The 17,487-nt window shown below is 40.9% G+C and overlaps 1 protein-coding gene across 1 annotated transcript in view; it reads right to left on the bottom strand.

Moving 5' to 3' along the window:
• lmf1 (lipase maturation factor 1) overlaps positions 1–17,487 on the bottom strand; it is a 457,201-nt gene that overhangs the window by 262,690 nt on the left and 177,024 nt on the right. Inside the window, exon 5 of the mRNA XM_078418495.1 lies at positions 880–945. Within this exon, the coding sequence (XP_078274621.1) occupies positions 880–945 (66 nt within the window). The remainder of the gene's footprint in view (positions 1–879; positions 946–17,487) is intronic.

Below are 17,487 nucleotides of genomic sequence, written 5' to 3'. Positions count from 1 at the left end.
ACCTGCTGAAGGCCAGTGTGCCAAAAACCTTTTGGCTGTCTACTTAAATTTTGGGTGCCCAGTTAGTCTAGATAATTAAGGCAGGGACTACGCAGTGGTAGCTGTGAGAAGGGATCAGAGCTGAGGAAAGCAACGTTTCAAGGGTGAATAAAAAACAACTTGGCAATAAAGCAAAGGTGGGAGAAATCGTTGGGCTTAAGAATGCAGCAAAGTTCATCTATGGACTCTTCCGACTGCAAAACGTTGAAAGACAGCTGGCATTGAAGATGTGTGCATGTTGGCATTAGTAGGGGAAAAAATAAATCACTTATTTTTGCAAATACAGTAATCACTTCACCTTCTCCGCATCAACCTGGAGAAGACTTTCTTTCAAACAAGTCTTGGTGTTGGTACAGCATTGAAACAAATGGGGCTGGCTGTCATCCACATATCCATGAGAACAAAACAACATGTTTCTGGATGATATCATCAAGGACAGCAAGTACATGGTGAGGAAGAAACCAGCATGATAAACGGAACTAGGACATAGAAAACCCCTGAAAGTTAACAGACACTTATCTTCAGATATGATAATTAACATTAAAGGCAATGGAATGTTGAGGATGATAAAATAGACAGCTTTAGCAATAGACGCATGGGATATCTTCACCCACTGACACAATTTTCTGCAGTGCATTTTCGATATTTATATTTCAAAATTTGTGTGAATGTTACATATAAACTTGGACAATCTCACACACACTATTTATCTGGTTTGTCGTTCATTTGTACAGTATAACATTTGCTTAATTATAATGCTCTGAATAATTGAAGTCATTCTGCAGTGATTTAGCAAGATGGGTGTGATATACTGCAGAAATACTGCTCCATCGCACATACCTCATAATGATAGTTCATGCAGGTCAGATGCTTCCAACATCTATCTCCACGGATCTTAATCAGCCCCTGTCAAATATAATAACAAGTCATTCAGTTTGGATTAAAACGCAAATGAGAAAATGGCACTGAATTTCAACATTTTCATAGTTAAAAAAAACACAATTTTGTAGAATTTGAAGTATTTGAATTAATGTCATCATTAACTCACTTTAATATTTATGTAAACAGTAATTACCTCCATAACCAAGAGGCTCTGATGTATGAATATTTCAAAAGAGGTCACAATGAATAATCTGGAAGGAAACTATAGGTCCCTTGACCACAGAACAAACAAATAATAAAACAAAAGGTGGGTTATATGTACGATCACAGTAAAATGTATGTTACAAGTACAGAACCCGGTGGTTCTACTTATATAGATGTACGATCACAGTAAAATGTATGTTACAAGTACAGAACCTGGTGGTTCTACTTATATAGATGAACGCCAAAAAATTGCAGCTGCTGGATATCTGAAATAAAACAAAAATTGCTGGAATCACTGAGCAGTTCAGGCAACTGCACAGAGAGGAACTTAACATTTCAGGACAAAGACAATTCTGATTCTATCTTATTTTTAACAAAGTACAATGTAGTTGCATATAATTTCTTTCTGGTTTACATGCATCTCTAGCTTCTCTAGGTCACTAGGTCACAGCTTAAGGATAAGGGGGAAGTCTTTTAGGACCGAGATGAGAAAACATTTCTTCACACAGAGAGTGGTGAGTCTGTGGAATTCTCTGCCACAGATGGTAGTTGAGGCCAGTTCATTGGCTATATTTAAGAGGGAGTTAGATGTGGCCCTTGTGGCTAAAGGGAACAGGGGGTATGGAGAGAAGGCAGGTACAGGTTACTGAGCTGGATGATCAGCCATGATCATATTGAATGGCGGTGCAGGCTCGAAGGGCCGAATGGCCTACTCCTGCACCTATTTTCTATGTTTCTATGCCTTATCTATATGTTCAACTCTATATCAATGCCCATTAACTACAAGTATAACAGGTCGGAAGTTTGCCGACCTTATCTAACTCATTCATAATTTCAAAGTGTTGAACAAGTCACCAAAGGGACTCATCCTTTGAGAAAAAATGCCCCATCTTGTTTAACCATTTGATTGTTACATCCATCGTTCTTGAAACCTCTAATATTAATGCTGATGCATTAACAGGTGGATACCTGTAACGATTCGAATGTTGGTACATGTACTAAGGACGTGTGCATTGCAAAAATATTTCAATTTCAAAGTAAGAGCGGGATAACATTTCCAACCCACGGAGCTGCACCAAGACTCAAATTGGATTAAATTTCCTCTTTGCTGCAAAAAATAGAAAGGAATCAGTGGTCCACAACAACAAAGACACCTGGATCATGGCAATCCCACTGACAGGAAGATACGCAATCAGATCGCATGGGCCTGGAGCTATGTAGGCTGACATGGGCCTTTGAAGTGCAGGCAGATTCTGATTAGAATTACAACGTAGCAGACCAAAGGACGCATCAGTAGTCACAAAAATCCGATCCAATCTCCGCCTTTTCTTTCTCGGGTTACAGGGATATCTCGAGGTGATCTCACAAGAATTGAGGAGGCATACAGCCAAAGCTGTCACCAAGGAGACACCACTTTATAGGAAAGCATGCAGAAGAATGCAACAGGATGACAGTTGATATTAACAAATGATTATCTCGATGACCTTCTGCCATTCTCCAGCCAGTTCTGTTATCAAGCTGTAATATTTCAAATGAAGCATTATATTGGGCCCCAACTACAAATTTTGTAAAGAATTCCTTGCTTCATTCCACATTACTTTGTTCCGTCCAGATAACAAACTCGGGGATCAATAGGATTTTATCAGTATTCAGGATGCTGTCAGGAATTCTGTTAAGTCAACTTTTAGAGAACATATTCCTGCCATTTAAATCAATACCACTCCTAATTCTAAACCAGTTACATTTTTAATCTCTGTCCCGTACTATTCAAATATTACCTGTACATGCTGACTCTGATAATCTTGAGACGCTCCTTATAATAGCAGGCTTCTAAGTGGTGGATAAAATGCAACCTTACAACCAAGGACAATGGAAAGGACTAAAAGGGTTTGTTCGTTATTTCTAACCATACAAGTGTTCAGAAAGATCGGACTGTTGTGGAACGAGTGCTATATAACATAAGCCTACCTTAACATGTCACTACCGGGAATGTACGTCAATATGCCTGGGGGCAGACGTGGCTTTGTGCACCAAACTCTCATCTGACGATGGGTTTCAGCACTTAGGCTACAGAGAGAGGTTGAACAGGTTGGGTCTTTATTCTTTGGAGCGTAGAAGGTTGAGGGGGGACTTGATAGAGGTTTTTAAAATTATGAGAGGGACGGACAGAGTTGACGTGGGTAGGCTTTTCCCTTTGAGAGTGGGGAAGATTCCAACAAGGGGACATAGCTTCAGAATTGAGGGACAAAGGTTTAGGGGTAACATGAGGGGGAACTTCTTTACTCAGAGGGTTGTGGCTGTATGGAATGGGCTTCCGGTGGAAGTGGTGGAGGCTGGCTCGATTTTATTATTTAAGAGTAAATTGGATAGGTATATGGATAGGAGGGGATTGGAGGGTTATGGTCTGAGTGCAGGTAGATGAGACTAGGTCAGGGAGAATGGTCGGCGTGGACTGGTAGGGCCGGACAGGCCTGTTTCCATGCTGTAGTTGTTATATGTTATATGTTATAAGACAACTGGAGTGCACCAGAAGTCTCAAGTACATAGCCGTGACTAACACTCCCATTGCAGAGACAAGGATGCATATTTAGAATAAAGTAATCAAAAATGGCATTCAGCTTTGGGGTGACACAGTGGTGCAGTGCTAGAGTTGCTGCCTTACCGTGCCAGAGAACCAGGTTCAATCCCGACTATGGGTGCTGTCTGTACGGAGTTTGTACGTTCTCCCCGTGACCATGTGGGTTTTCTCCGGGTGTTCCGGATTCCTCCCACACTTCAGTCATACAGGTTTGTAGGTTAATTGGCTTGTGTAAAATGTGTGTAAATGTCCCTAGTGTGTAGGGTAGTGCTAGTGCAGGGGGTGATTGCTGGTCGGCGGGGTCTCAGTGGGCCGAAGAGCCTGTTCCCATGCTGTATCTCTAAAGTCTTAACATCTAAAGCTGATGCGATAGTGTCCAAATAGTTAAGATTTAAGCAGGACCCTGAAAAGGGTGAGAAAGGGAGGCATGGTGAGGTGTAAGAGGGAAATGCAGAGCTGAATGGTGAAGCAGAGATCTTGAGGACCCAAGCCAGAGTGAATGATATTCTTGGAAGATTGTTGGAGAAGTACTATTGAAACAAAAAACATCAAAAAGGTATTTGAGAGTGCTTAATTGTGTACACTTTGTCTTGGAAGCAAAGGTGATGAACTGAGGATATGTACTAACATTGGGGAGTGTGACATAATGGACATCACAGAAACAAGGCTTATAGTTGGCCAGGAATGACAACTCAGCCTAGCTGTAGGGTTTTCAGATAAGAAAGAGGAGCATAAAGAATGGAATATGGGAAAAATGATTTCAGATAACTATTACAGATGGAAGGAGATAATATGTTGGAAAAATTAACAAAAAAGGTGATATCATTTGAGTGGAACTAAAAAGAGCAGCTATGAGATTGATAGGAGTGTTCTAAAGACATCCTAACTGTCAATGAAGTGTGGAAGAGGAATAATAGAGGTGCAAATGCAAGGCAGTTTCAGAGTAAAGAGTTCCAAAATGCATATTCCTTCAAATATTTTGAAGAGAATCTCTTTAATTAGTACACACCAAACCAATAAAGGGAAGTGAACTCGTCGTTTTGGAGGGAGCAATCTTAATCTGGAGAAAGGAGATTGAAAAAAATTAGAAGTTCATCTATATACTAAAACTCGTTTGTTTGTTTGTTTGTTTGTTCCTGAACTACAGCCAAAACGGTACACGATAGCGCGACAATTTTAGGCCCACCTTACTCACTGTCGTCCCTTTGGTGCTAATGGAAGAAGTTTCATTGAAAGCGGTGTTATATTTTAAAAGTTATTCACATTTTAAAGTTTAAATCTATCTCCTAGGGAGGGAGGGGGAGGAGGAGGATAAGGGGAGTTGAGGAGAATGGAGTGGGGGGGAGAGGGGATGGGGGGCAGGGTAGCAGGGAGGGGGGGTGGAGGGAGGGGGGAGGGGGAGGTGGAGGGAGGGAGGGGGAGGAGGGAGGGGAGGGGGGAGAGGGGAGAGTAGGGGGGGAGGAGGGGAGGAGAGGGTGCTGCACCAATGCAGGAGAGGTTTGGGCCCAACGGGTCCACTTGGTCTAGTACCTAATAAATTCCCAATAAAAGGGGGAACTTCCAGACTGAGACCTAATGGATGTAGAGTATCAAGTAGAATAGGAGGAGGCTAAACTAGGAAACTTATGACAACTACCAAGAACTAGACATGACAGGAAGCCATCAGAAACTTATGAGCTGTGGTGATGAAAGTGAAAAAAAAAGAAAATTAGGAAGGAAAAGAGTCTATGTAAAAAGGTCAGCAGATAAAATCAAGGAAAACCCAAAGATATTTTTATAACAATGTGGAAGGATATAAGATAATCGGATGTAACATATGGTAAAGTTAAAAACATAAGAACGGGGAGTTTGTAATAAAACCACATATTACACAATTTGGACCAAGTGTATGATTCCAGTGTTCAACACTGCAGCAAAATGTGACATCAGCAGTCGAGAGGGTGCAGAGAATATTTAGGATATTGGAGAATTAAAGTTATCTGGTGAGACTGATAGATTGGAAATTGCCTGAACTATGTACAAAAGAGTATCAGAGCTTTAGGGTGAACAGGAAAAAGCAGTTTCCCTTGCCAGAGGGGTCAAAAACCTAAGCGCTGTAATTTCAATTTAACAGCAGAATGATTAGAGGATAGTTGAGGAAAAACTATTCAACCAGAGTTGGGATGTGGGGGAGGGGATGGGGGAGGGGGAGGAGGTTGGGTTCAAAAACTCCCTCCCTGAAAGAATAGTGCAGGCAGGAAATCTTATCACGTTTCTTGGATGACCACTTGATCAATCCTGATCGCTAAGATCACAGACTGAGAAGTGAATTTAACATGAATAGCTTCACTTTTGGCCTGCATGGACATAATGGACCTCCATGTGTAGGAAAGAACTGCAGATGCTGGTTTAAATCGAAGGTAGACACAAAATGCTGGAGTAACTCAGCGGGTCAGGCAGCATCTCTGGAGAGAAGGAATGGGTCGAGACCCTTCTTCAGACTGATATCAGGGGAGGGGGCGGGACAAAGATAGAATTCTACTGATTCTGAAAAGTGTTGACAGAGTGGATTCTCTCGTGAGAGAATCTGGATTAGGGATTCATTGGCCCAAAGTAAGAACTCGCCCATTGAAAACCTCAAAAGGCCACTGGAAGCAAAATAATCATTAAAGTAAATTCTTGATCAGCAAGGGGGCTGTAAGGATTACTGTAAGAGGCCAAGTGGTCTACTCCTGGTCCGAATTCAATGGTGGCTTTGCATATCAAAGTGACTGTGAGAGGAGAGCTGAGGAGCATTGTTGACAGACAGTGGTGGTTCAGTTAGATCTGAGCTTGGTGGAGTTTGCAAGCTTGAATGGGAGGGTTTATCCCTTCAACTGTTTTCGTTGCTTTCATTATTAAAGGTTGTTTACACCGTTGTGGCTGCACAATTTACCTACAAAACGTTCACTTTCTCTTAATGATATCCAGCTTGGAATTATTGCTTGCAGCTTGCCGTAGGTTCCTGGAGGAGATGCAATCCCCAGCACTGCTGGGATATTTCAATGCCAACTTGCACAGAAATCTGATAAAAAAAGTGAAGCTCTGTAAATGACGGATGTGCGTTTTAAACATAGTAGTGTCAAAGTGAGAACAGAGGTTCGGGGCTATAGAGTTTCAGACTCGCAATAACAACATTATTTTTCTCACAGGATATAGGTCTCAAAAATAAAGGTCTTTTCAATAGAAATAAGTTTATATTTGTAAATGTAAACTAAAATACTAAAGGCTATATATTATACTGTTTAATAGAACAAGATTGTATAAGTGTCAATAGAAGCGATCACTTGTCAATTTCAGTGACTGCAATTAAAATAGCGGCTGTTGTCTTAAGGGACAATGATGTTTGATTACTGCAGGGAAGTCACAATAAGGCGTTTTTGTTCATCTCTTCTAATTAAATCCAACGCAGCTTTTTTTCTGCAGTCAATTTCCAAAGTTACTTTTAAGACGCTTCTCTAGTTCCTGATCAAAATTGCGTTATAATCAATTCAACACACAGAATCCAATTGGGTTACCTTACATTATCACTCAATTTATATCAAATTAGTGGTACGGAAGCTGCAGCAGAACTTTTTGAATCAAGAAAAACTTCACAATCTCTGATACGTAATCTGAAGAGACATTGGCATCTTAAATTGAGGAATATCCATGGAGACAGGCCCTGCCATAGCACAATAATAAGCTTCCAAAGCAGGGAAAAGTGAAAAACTGAACATCTTGGAAATCTGAAATAAAACAAAAAACTGGAAATATTCAGTATGTCAGTCAGCATCTGCAGAGAGACAAGCAAATTTAACATTTCACGTTAATGGCCTTTCATCTTGATCTGACTCACAAATATTCCCTTTGTCTCCTCCATCACTTTCATCCTAAAGCTGGCTTGTTTTCGTCCAGTTTCAGTTCTGTTCAAGGGTCACCGACCCAAGACATTAACTGCCTCTCTCTCTGCCCAATACCATCTAACCTACCATGTCTCCCCAACATTTTCTACTATTTTTGCAAATATGCTGTCAAGATTCACACTAGAGGGAGTCCTATAGAATTGAGAGTGGCCTGCTTTCAATCCAGTTGAATGCTGAAGTACTGATTCCTTTAGTCTTTTCCATCCTTTGGTCCCCTCCTTCCTATCAGCTCGCTACTCCTCAACTCTCCCCCTTCCTTTCCCCATTCAGTCATCCTTTTTCCTTTCTCTCTTGATTCCCCCACTCACAGCTGTGCAACTTCCAGCTGTTTGCTCACCTCAAGATGGAGGCTGCCTACGAACCATTATGGCTCTCCTTATTCAGCAACACTCCACGAATGCCATTTACCCTTCCTGCCGTCCCCACCCTCCACCCAACTATGATTTGCGGGCCAATATTGAAGCATATTAATCCTCGCTACAGAGAAAGAGGAAGGCAGCAGATAGGTGGGTAATAAAATAGTGGAGATGGTGAGCTACCTTGCCAAATATAATCAGCCTTCACTTAGGTCAATAGACAATGATTAAACCACATACAAAACACTTACATGGTCACTGAGGTAGGTGTGCTGCAGAGTGTCATAGACAGATATTTGGGGAGGGAATTCCACAGCTTGGTGCTTTGCAGCTGAAGACTGAAGATATGGTAGAGTTAAATTAAGATGAAGGTGTGCATTATAAATGCTGCTCAAAATACTTGGTAGTCTCTGCCAGTTTAGTTGTCATAAACGCATTCTAAATAATTTAGCTGATTCATGAGTCCTGAAGAATTTCACAAAAGTTAATGCTATTGCCTCATAGCTCAGGAGACCTGGATTCAAATCTGACCTCAGGGGTTGGCTGCGTAGAGTCTGCACATTCTCCCTGTGAATATGTGAGGGCCTCATCTACGATGGAAGAGGAGAATGAAGACATGAAGACATACGGATGTCCTGGTATGGAACACCTCATCTTGGGTGCAGATGAGGCGTAGACGGAGGAATTGGGAGTAGGGGATAGAGTCTTTGCAGGAAGCACGGTGGGAAGAAGTGTAGTCGGGATAGTTGTGGGAGTCAGTGGGTTTGTAATAGATGTCAGTCGAACGTCTATCTCCTGTGATGGAGACGGTGAGATCAAGAAAGGGGAGGGAAGTGTCGGAGATGGTCCAAATGAATTTGAGTGCAGGATGGAAATTGGTGGTGAAGTTGTAGAACTATATGGAACTGAGGAAAGGAGAATGGGATAGCTCCTTTAGATGCAACACAGACCCAATGGATCAAATGGCCCCCTTCTGTGCTATGATAAGCAGATGTCCAAGCACAAGACCGATCTGCAATCTATTACTATCTACTCTATTTCAGATTTGGATAATGACATATCACATGAACTTCAAATTCTTCCAACAAGCTTAAAGCAGTACTTCCTGCGGGGCTGCAAGGCGACTCTTGCACTGCTTCAGAGATTAGTATCAAAGAAAGTTTCAAGACTCAAAGTACAGAAGTAACATATAATTTTCATGATGCACGCGAGCTGCATTGCCAATATTCAAGAATTATGTCATTCACATTAATTACTGGAAACAAATTTTCTTCTCACTGAACAATATGGGAAGATTATGTTCATGCCACTCCCACTGCTGAAACAATGCAGACAAAATCCAGTTAGCCCTCAACAAACGCACTTCCACCCAAATCCCCTCGGGTCCTTTTTCCCGTCTTGCTTTGGTAACAATTTTATGCATGCAAAAATGCTGAGGAGGTCAGAAGGCAGAGAAGGGAGCAAAATCAAAGAGAGTATTATGAAATTGAACACAAAAAAAAGCATTATGGTCATGCAATTCCAGACGGCCACTTAAAATTTGTAAGAATTTGGAAAGTTGCCACCCTTGGTCGGAACAATTGCTAGCTCCATACCATGAGAGGAATATTGAGAATGAAGAGAGTTTGTTAATTCCCAAACTCACTACATAGGAACAGGTTGCATTCAATGTTATCTTCAAAAATAAACACAGTCTCCTGCCAAGGCCTGCAGAATGGGCACTGCAGTATGGTATTGCAGCTAGCAGAGCTGCTGCCTAACAGCTCTAGCCACCCGGTTCAACCCTGACCTGCGATGCTAACTGTGCGGAGTTTGGTCTTTCCCCTTGTGACTGCATGAGTATCATCGGGCGATCTGACTTCCTCCCACAACCCAATAGTATAGTGGGTGGTAGGTTAATAGGCCATTTTAAATCGCCCTTAATGTGTGATGTCATGGTAAATTGAGAATTAAAATGGGATACGTGTGGATGGGTAACGCAGACTCGGTGGCCGGTGGGCCTGTTCCTGTGCTGTATGGATCCATGACTCTACGACTGTAATGATGTGGCTTCAGGCAAAAACCTGCCTCACACGCAGTGTTCAGCACACCCTGAACATACATTTACTCTGCTGGTAGTGTGCATGATCCATCCAAGGTCAAATCAACAAAGTGCAAGAAACAGCCCTTTCAATGAATGCTCTCCAATCACATTTACTACAGGCAATTAGTAACGCACTCCAGCATCTAAAGAAATGAAGGAATAATTATAAAGCATATCAAGCCGTTGCCCCCAAAACAACTGTGACAGTAGCAGACGCCACTTCTGAGGTACATACGGTGATTTAGGTAGGGTTTTAGCTATCTGTGCAGAAGGAATTCCATTGCGTGTTTTTGACAATGTTACAAATTATATGGAAGCATGTCAATCCGATGCCCTATCCCACAGCAACCGTTGTGTATTCACTCTAGTCAGAAGAGCAGAGTCATTAAGAATTGCCAGCAGCTGTCCGCAATTTAACTTCATTTTGGGTCATACCAAATCTCCAGAGTAAAAATACCATTTGAAGAGCATAAAAAGGTCTTTAAAAAAAAAAGATTCTTTGTTTCCAAAATGGAATTTCAACAGGTGTCAAAACACCAATTACCATAACAGCTCATCTGGACCTTGCGGTTCACACAAGCAACCTTTATCTTTAGTCAAAAATATCTTACAGTAATAGATACTGTGTAGTTTCAGGACTCTTTACTTTCAGACTGTGGCAGCCTTTCCTATATTCATATGCAAAGCTGACAAATGTAACCAGATCTAAACAATGGCAGCATTTACTGTGCCTCAGGAAAATAATGCCTTCTAATTCAAATAACAAGACTTATAGCAGCAATGTGCAAATGAGGACACTATCTCCTGTCCAAACGATATAACAGCAGATGTCACTGCAAGTTACACTAATTGCCAATTTTGTTACTTGTGCAAACATCTTCTGTGTCCGTATTTATTTGGCTGGAAATAAAATTTGGCAGCATTTCAATCTCATTCTCCCTCAGCCGCCACCAAATGATCAATGCTTCTATTTAAGTGGTATTCTTAACGTGCAGAGTTCTTATCTCTTTGTGTCTCTCTCAATGCACTAAAGCACATACAAACCCCAACCACACACGTTTTATTTCAAACAACCAAGCCTCATTCATCATCTATGTTTCTGTTCTTAGTAAACGATAATTGGAAATATTATAATGCGAGGAAGAAACCGCAGATGTTGGTTTACACCGAAGATAGACACAGTCTGAAGAAGGGTCTCAACCCGAAACGTCACCCATTCCTGCTCTCCAGAGATGCTGCCTGTCCTGCTGAGTTACTCCAACATTTTGTGTCTATTATAATGTTAGGTTTGGAGTCTTCTCAAAGAGAATAACATGGTTAATGTTAAGGATGGGGATCTTTCAAATCACCGGTCAACTCCTGCTGTAAGGTATATGTGATAGAACTGCACTCCTATCTCGCCCCACCCTAAATGACCCACCACTACCACCCCTCAAAATGAAAGACAGGCTTGAACTTAGAGCAAATTACAAGACTTGGAATGAATCAACCAATAGCTCTGTGTCATAGATCTTCACAGCAGAGAAACAGGTCCTTCAAACCACCATGTCAATGCTGACCATTAAGCCTATCTATCTATAATCCCATGCCTGCATTAATTCCATATCACTCCATGCCTTGCACATTGAAGTACCAGTCCAGATATCTCACCACTTCCACTGGCAGCCCATGTCATATGCCTACCATCCTCCGCGTGAATTTTATATTCAATTGGTTAGCTCATCCTGGATTCCACATGTTCTAACCTTCCAAATCAGTCTACTATGTGGAACCTTGTCAAGGGCCTTGCTAAAATCCATGTAGACAATGTCTACTGCCCTGTGTTAATCCTCTTGGTCACCTTTTCAAAAATATGTGAGACATTTGGACAATAAGAACACGTACATCAGGCTGTTGTTCAACACCATCACCCCTCTAAACTTATCATCAAACTCGGGGAGATGCTTGTCCCTTTGCAATTGGATCCTCAATTTCCTCATCATCAGAATTCAATCAGTCAAATTGGTAACAGAGCTTTCTCCTCGATGCCCATCAGAACAGGAGCACCTCAAAGCTGTATTCTCAGTCTGATAATCTGATTGAATGGTGCCAGAACAACAATCATGGTCTCAATGTTAGCAAGACCAAGGAGCTGACAGCTGACCAGAAGGGAAAGCAGAGCATCTATGAACCTGTCTTCATCGGTGGGATAGTGGTGGAGAGAGTCAACAGCTTCAGGTTCCCGGGAGTGCATATCACTGCAGATCTGTCCGACACCCAGTATATTAATGTAATCACAGGAAAACTCATCTATGCCTCTATTTCCTTTGAAAATTGATGAGATTTGGTATGGGTTCATTTAGATCTGTGCCCTCCTGTCTTCATTATCTCGGCATCTCGGCATTATCTCAGCATTCACTCTATCCACATATATCCCTCATTTATAAACGTCTGACAAATGTCCACTCAGCCCTCATTCGCTGTACCTCGGTGCACGTGACAACAAACGAAACTAACTAAACTGAAGAAGAATCCCACACTCTTGAAACTATCTTGCCACTGTCATCCTTCATCGCAGGACGTAATCTGGAAAACCTTTCTGGACTTTCTCTGATACCTTCACATTCTTCCGATAACATGGTGACCAGAATTTAGCAGCACACACTTAGGACCAAACGAGTATTTTATAAAGCCTCAGCAAAACGTCCGTACATTGTGCCCCTGTTGATAAATCCCAGAATTCGCTATGCAATATTAACTAGAGAAACAAGGAACTGTACTTGCTGGTTTACAAACATTGAAACGGAGTACTGGAGTAACTTAGCGGCATCAGGCGGCATCTCTTGAGAAAGTGGATAGGTGACATTTCAGGTCAGGACCCTTCTTCAGACTGATTGTGGTGGGGAGAAGAAAGCTGAGCGAGGGGTGGGGACAGCCAAAGTCTGGCAAGTGATATGTGGATATAATGAGGGGGGGGAGGTTGATTAGCAGATGGTTAGACAAAGTGTGAGATACAGAAATAAGGTTAAAAGGCACAAATATTCTTTCTCATCCTGTCATACCACATGCGATGAATTGTGCTTCCATATCACAGGTCCCTCTGCTCCTGCACCACTTGAAGGACAGCGTCTTTTATTCTGTATCATCTCTCCTCATTCCTCCTACCAAGAGTGAAGCATCACCTCACTTTTCTCTGCATTTAACTTCGTTTTCCATCCCACCAGTCTGTGTATAAATCTTGCTGCAATCTATCTTTATGCTCTTCACAGTTCACAATACCCCCAAGTTTTACATCGTCCACAAACATGGACATTTTGGTTCGTAGTGGAAAGTCCAGGTCATCAATATAACCAAGATAAGCAATGGTACCCGACACTATTCCCTGGGGAACATTATTATTAACCTTCCTCGAATTCAAAATAAACAGTCTTTCCCTACATGACAATACCTCGAAGAAACAGAGTGAACTCTGGAGGGAGTGGTCCAACCACTTACACTCAGGATTATGTTCCAAGACCCAGCAGCGATCACAGCATTTAAGAAAAGCACACAGCGGAGAAGATAGAAATGTACTTATTCTCTAGTGCTGTCAAAAAGCTTGAAAGAATAGCTGACAAAAACCTTGCATTTTGTCCCTTAGCTAAAAATGGAAACATGATGGTTCGCAAAAAAACAGGTCTGTAATTGGCATGTCAAATACAGCACGTTATAATTTATTGATTTATTGTCTTTTGTGAAATTAGAAAACTTGAGATGCAGCTGACACCACTTTCTCAAACTGCCGCAGGTTAAAACTATTTTTGCATAACAGTTTGGAAGTTAATGCGATATTAAGCGTCCTTTCAAAAAAATTCAAATAAAACTGAACCAATATTTGTAATCACAGCAAGAATTTTAAATTGCCGTTTCTTTAAAAGAAAGCACCAGTTCTCATACAGGATAATATTCTGCATTGAGGCAAAGTTCAAATGGCAGTGTTCAGTTTCAGTTGTGACAAGCAGCCTTGAAAGTTCAACTGTATCTGTCACTGGAAATTTGTGTGCCATCATTTGTGATCTAAGGTCATTCCACATCAACAGAAGTCACAAATATAGTACTGATTCAGTTTGATGCACTGCAAATTTTGTGAATGTGTTTTTAAATAAAACTAGAATAAAAAGGGAAATCCTACTGCTTCATGGCATATTGATTTAGGATGTACTGTTCTTTAAACGTTAAAATGAATGACGACCAAAAAAAAATCCCATTGGACAGATATAAAGCAGCGTCTTCAACTCTTCAACTGTTGCCCCATCTTTCTTAGTTAAGTTTCCTCAGAGGGTTGAGGCGATTCAACATGTCGCCAATACTCTCTCAAATGTCGACAGGTGTATAATAGAGAGCATACTGACTGCTTGCATCAGGGCCTGGTTTGGTAACTCGAACACCCAGGAAAGGAAGGAGGCTGCAGAAAGTGGTGGAGATCGCCCGCTCCATCACAGGGTATTGACCTACCCATCAAGTGATCAAAGGAAAGAGCTGCCTCAAAAGAGCAGCTGATATCATCATCCTGGCTCTGGTCTCGCTGCTTCCATCAGGAAGAAGGTACAGGAACCTGAGAACCATGGTTGAAGAACAATTTCTTCTTATCAGCTATCAGGTTCATGAACAATACTGTACAACCCTCACCACAATCTTACCTCAGCAATGATCTACTATGGACATTGTACAGATTGCACTGTGTAGTTTGCTTTAAACTATTATGGTCTGATTACCGATAATTTATGGGTATTGTATATTTATTTGTTGCGTTATCATGTTAATGTGTCTGCAAAGCTGCAGTGATCTTCATGACACTGAAGAAATAATTTTATTGTTCATTTCCTGGTGAACGTGGCAATTAAACACTCTTGACTTGACTCTTGACCTGATCGCTACAAAAATTTCTAATGAACGACAAAATGCAAACGCTAATATAAATGATCTATTTTTTAGTCATAAAGTCGTACAGCATGAAAATAGGCCCTTCAGCCCAACGTGTCCATGCTGAGCAAGGTGCTTACATGAGCTGGTAGCATTTAGATTTTTTTTAGATTTAGAGATACAGGGCAGAAACAGGCCCTTCGGCCCACCGAGTCCGCGCCGCCCAGCGATCCCCGCACATTAACACTATCCTAAACACACTAGGGACAATTTTTACATGTACCCAGTCAATTAACCTACATACCGGTACGTCTTTGGAGTGTGGGAGGAAACCGAAGATCTCGGAGAAAACCCACGCAGGTCACGGGGAGAACGTACAAACTCCGTACAGACAGCGCCCGTAGTCAGGATCGAACCTGAGTCTCCGGCGCTGCATTCGCTGTAAGGCAGCAACTCTACTGCTGCGCCACTGTGCCGCCCCGTGCTCCGTGCGCCAAACATTTACCTGTGTTTGGCCCATATATCTCTAAACCTTTCCCATCCATGTACCTGTGCAAATCTGTTTCAGACCTTGTAATTGCAGCAGCTCATTCAAGATTCCCACCAGCAGTGTGAAAAACGTTGCCTCTCTGGTCCCCTTTACATCTAGTGTTTATAATAGTGAAATCCAGATTTTAATACGACCAGAGCCTTTCTGGTGTGAATTGTCTGCTTTCAAAACAAAAGATACTGGATATTTAAGGGGATTTTACACGTATTTAAATAATATTAGTACCCTAAACAATTGAAGAATTTTTGGAAACAATGTTGATGTTCAAAATGATGTTTTGATAAATGAATAAGGTTCCAATTTTACTTTTACTCCTCTAAACTTGGGTAAATAATCTTTGAAATGTAGTAATAAAGATAAATGAGAAAACCAGGCCAACGGATATTATGTTTTGTGATGTGATGCCTCATCCTGCCAGCTCATTTCATTATTTTGGTATTTGAATATCATTTTCCTAGAAATGCAAACTCATGGAGGAATATTATTTCTATTTCACAATCATTTTAATTGTACGGATATTTCGAAACCAAAATATTGTTGACCTGAAGTTTAGAATTATTGCAAAAGTTCCACGAAAACTAATCAACAAGGAGGCCTGTTATCCTCCCAGAGTATGTTTATTTTCTGCACAATGTTAAATATGCACGGGAGACTTCTCCGAAAGAACTTCTTTTGAAAACAAAATAAAGGAAATGTTACAATGTGAGCTGAAGAACAATTCAGTGCAGGAAAATAATTGCAGATGCTGATACAAATCGAAGGTATCACAAAATGCTGGAGTAACTCAACAGGCATCTAGGAGAGAGGGAATGGGTGACGTTTCGGGTCGAGACCCTTCTTCAGACTGAAGAGCAATTCAGATCAACAAATGAAATACAAATTTCTGTTATCTCGTCACACGGTATTTTATACAATTACAGTAGACATTACTGTATACTATTTTTAAATGCTTCCAAATAGCTCTGGATAATGCAATAGAAATCAAGGTGCCACGAAGATCATTCATCCCATCAAGTGAATGCTATCTCCACATAGTGCCCAGATCTTGCAACATTCTTTCAGTTGCCCAATTTATTTTCCACAATCATATTTTAAATATTATGGTACAAATGATTCCTTTGAATATTTCCACAGTAAAAAGTCGAAATACTTTATTTGGAGAAGGTTATATAATTAATATAAAATTATATTGATTATATACCTCAAAACTGTTTTTTTTTTTAAACTTGCCCTATTTAAATCAGAAAAAAAGATTCTGTGTCACAGAGGTGGTTTTAGTCTGCATGCTCAGCTTCAGAATGAATAATTATTTAATTATTCGCTTTAACTCCACAACTTCCATTTTCGTTGAACGTTATTGTAGCAAAAAGGACTTTGGTATGTAACATGTTATCGGTTAAAATTTAGCTAAAAGTCACTTCAGTAGATGTTAGGCTGCGTAAGATACATTTTGAAACAATGTTTGAAAAGACAAAAAATGGAACTACAAAGCTTGAGCCTGAACAACAGAAAATATAGTTTCCAATAGTGAAACAACATATATTTTGAATACAAAGGCTTCAGGGTTGTTTGTAGTTATGCAGCAGGACATGGAGCGATTTAAAACTACGACTGCATGCCTTGAATGGTGAGAATGACCTTATGTAAATTAGAAGATAGACACAAAATACTGGAGTATCTCAGCGGGACAGGGAGAATCTCTGGAGAGGAGGAATGGGTGACATTTCGGGTCGAGACCCTTCTTCAGATTATATATACCTGAGCTGCAAAAACATCGGTTGGACCAAATATGACCAAACTTCTGAGAACCAATGCTCAAATTTAAATCATTGCTTTTTACACAATCTGCGTCACAAGACATAAGCATCTATATACTAAAACTCTCGTTTGTTATCTTGTTTGTGACTGAACTTCAGCCAAAACGGTACACGATAGCGTGACAATTTTAGGCCCACCTTACTCAACATTGTCACTTTGGTGATAATGCAAGT

This window comes from Rhinoraja longicauda, chromosome 21 (genome assembly GCF_053455715.1).
Source record: "Rhinoraja longicauda isolate Sanriku21f chromosome 21, sRhiLon1.1, whole genome shotgun sequence".
NCBI classification, from domain to species: Eukaryota; Metazoa; Chordata; class Chondrichthyes; order Rajiformes; family Arhynchobatidae; genus Rhinoraja; species Rhinoraja longicauda.
The sequence above is the reverse complement of the archived record's forward strand: the minus strand, read 5'-3'. Positions and strand labels throughout refer to the sequence as shown.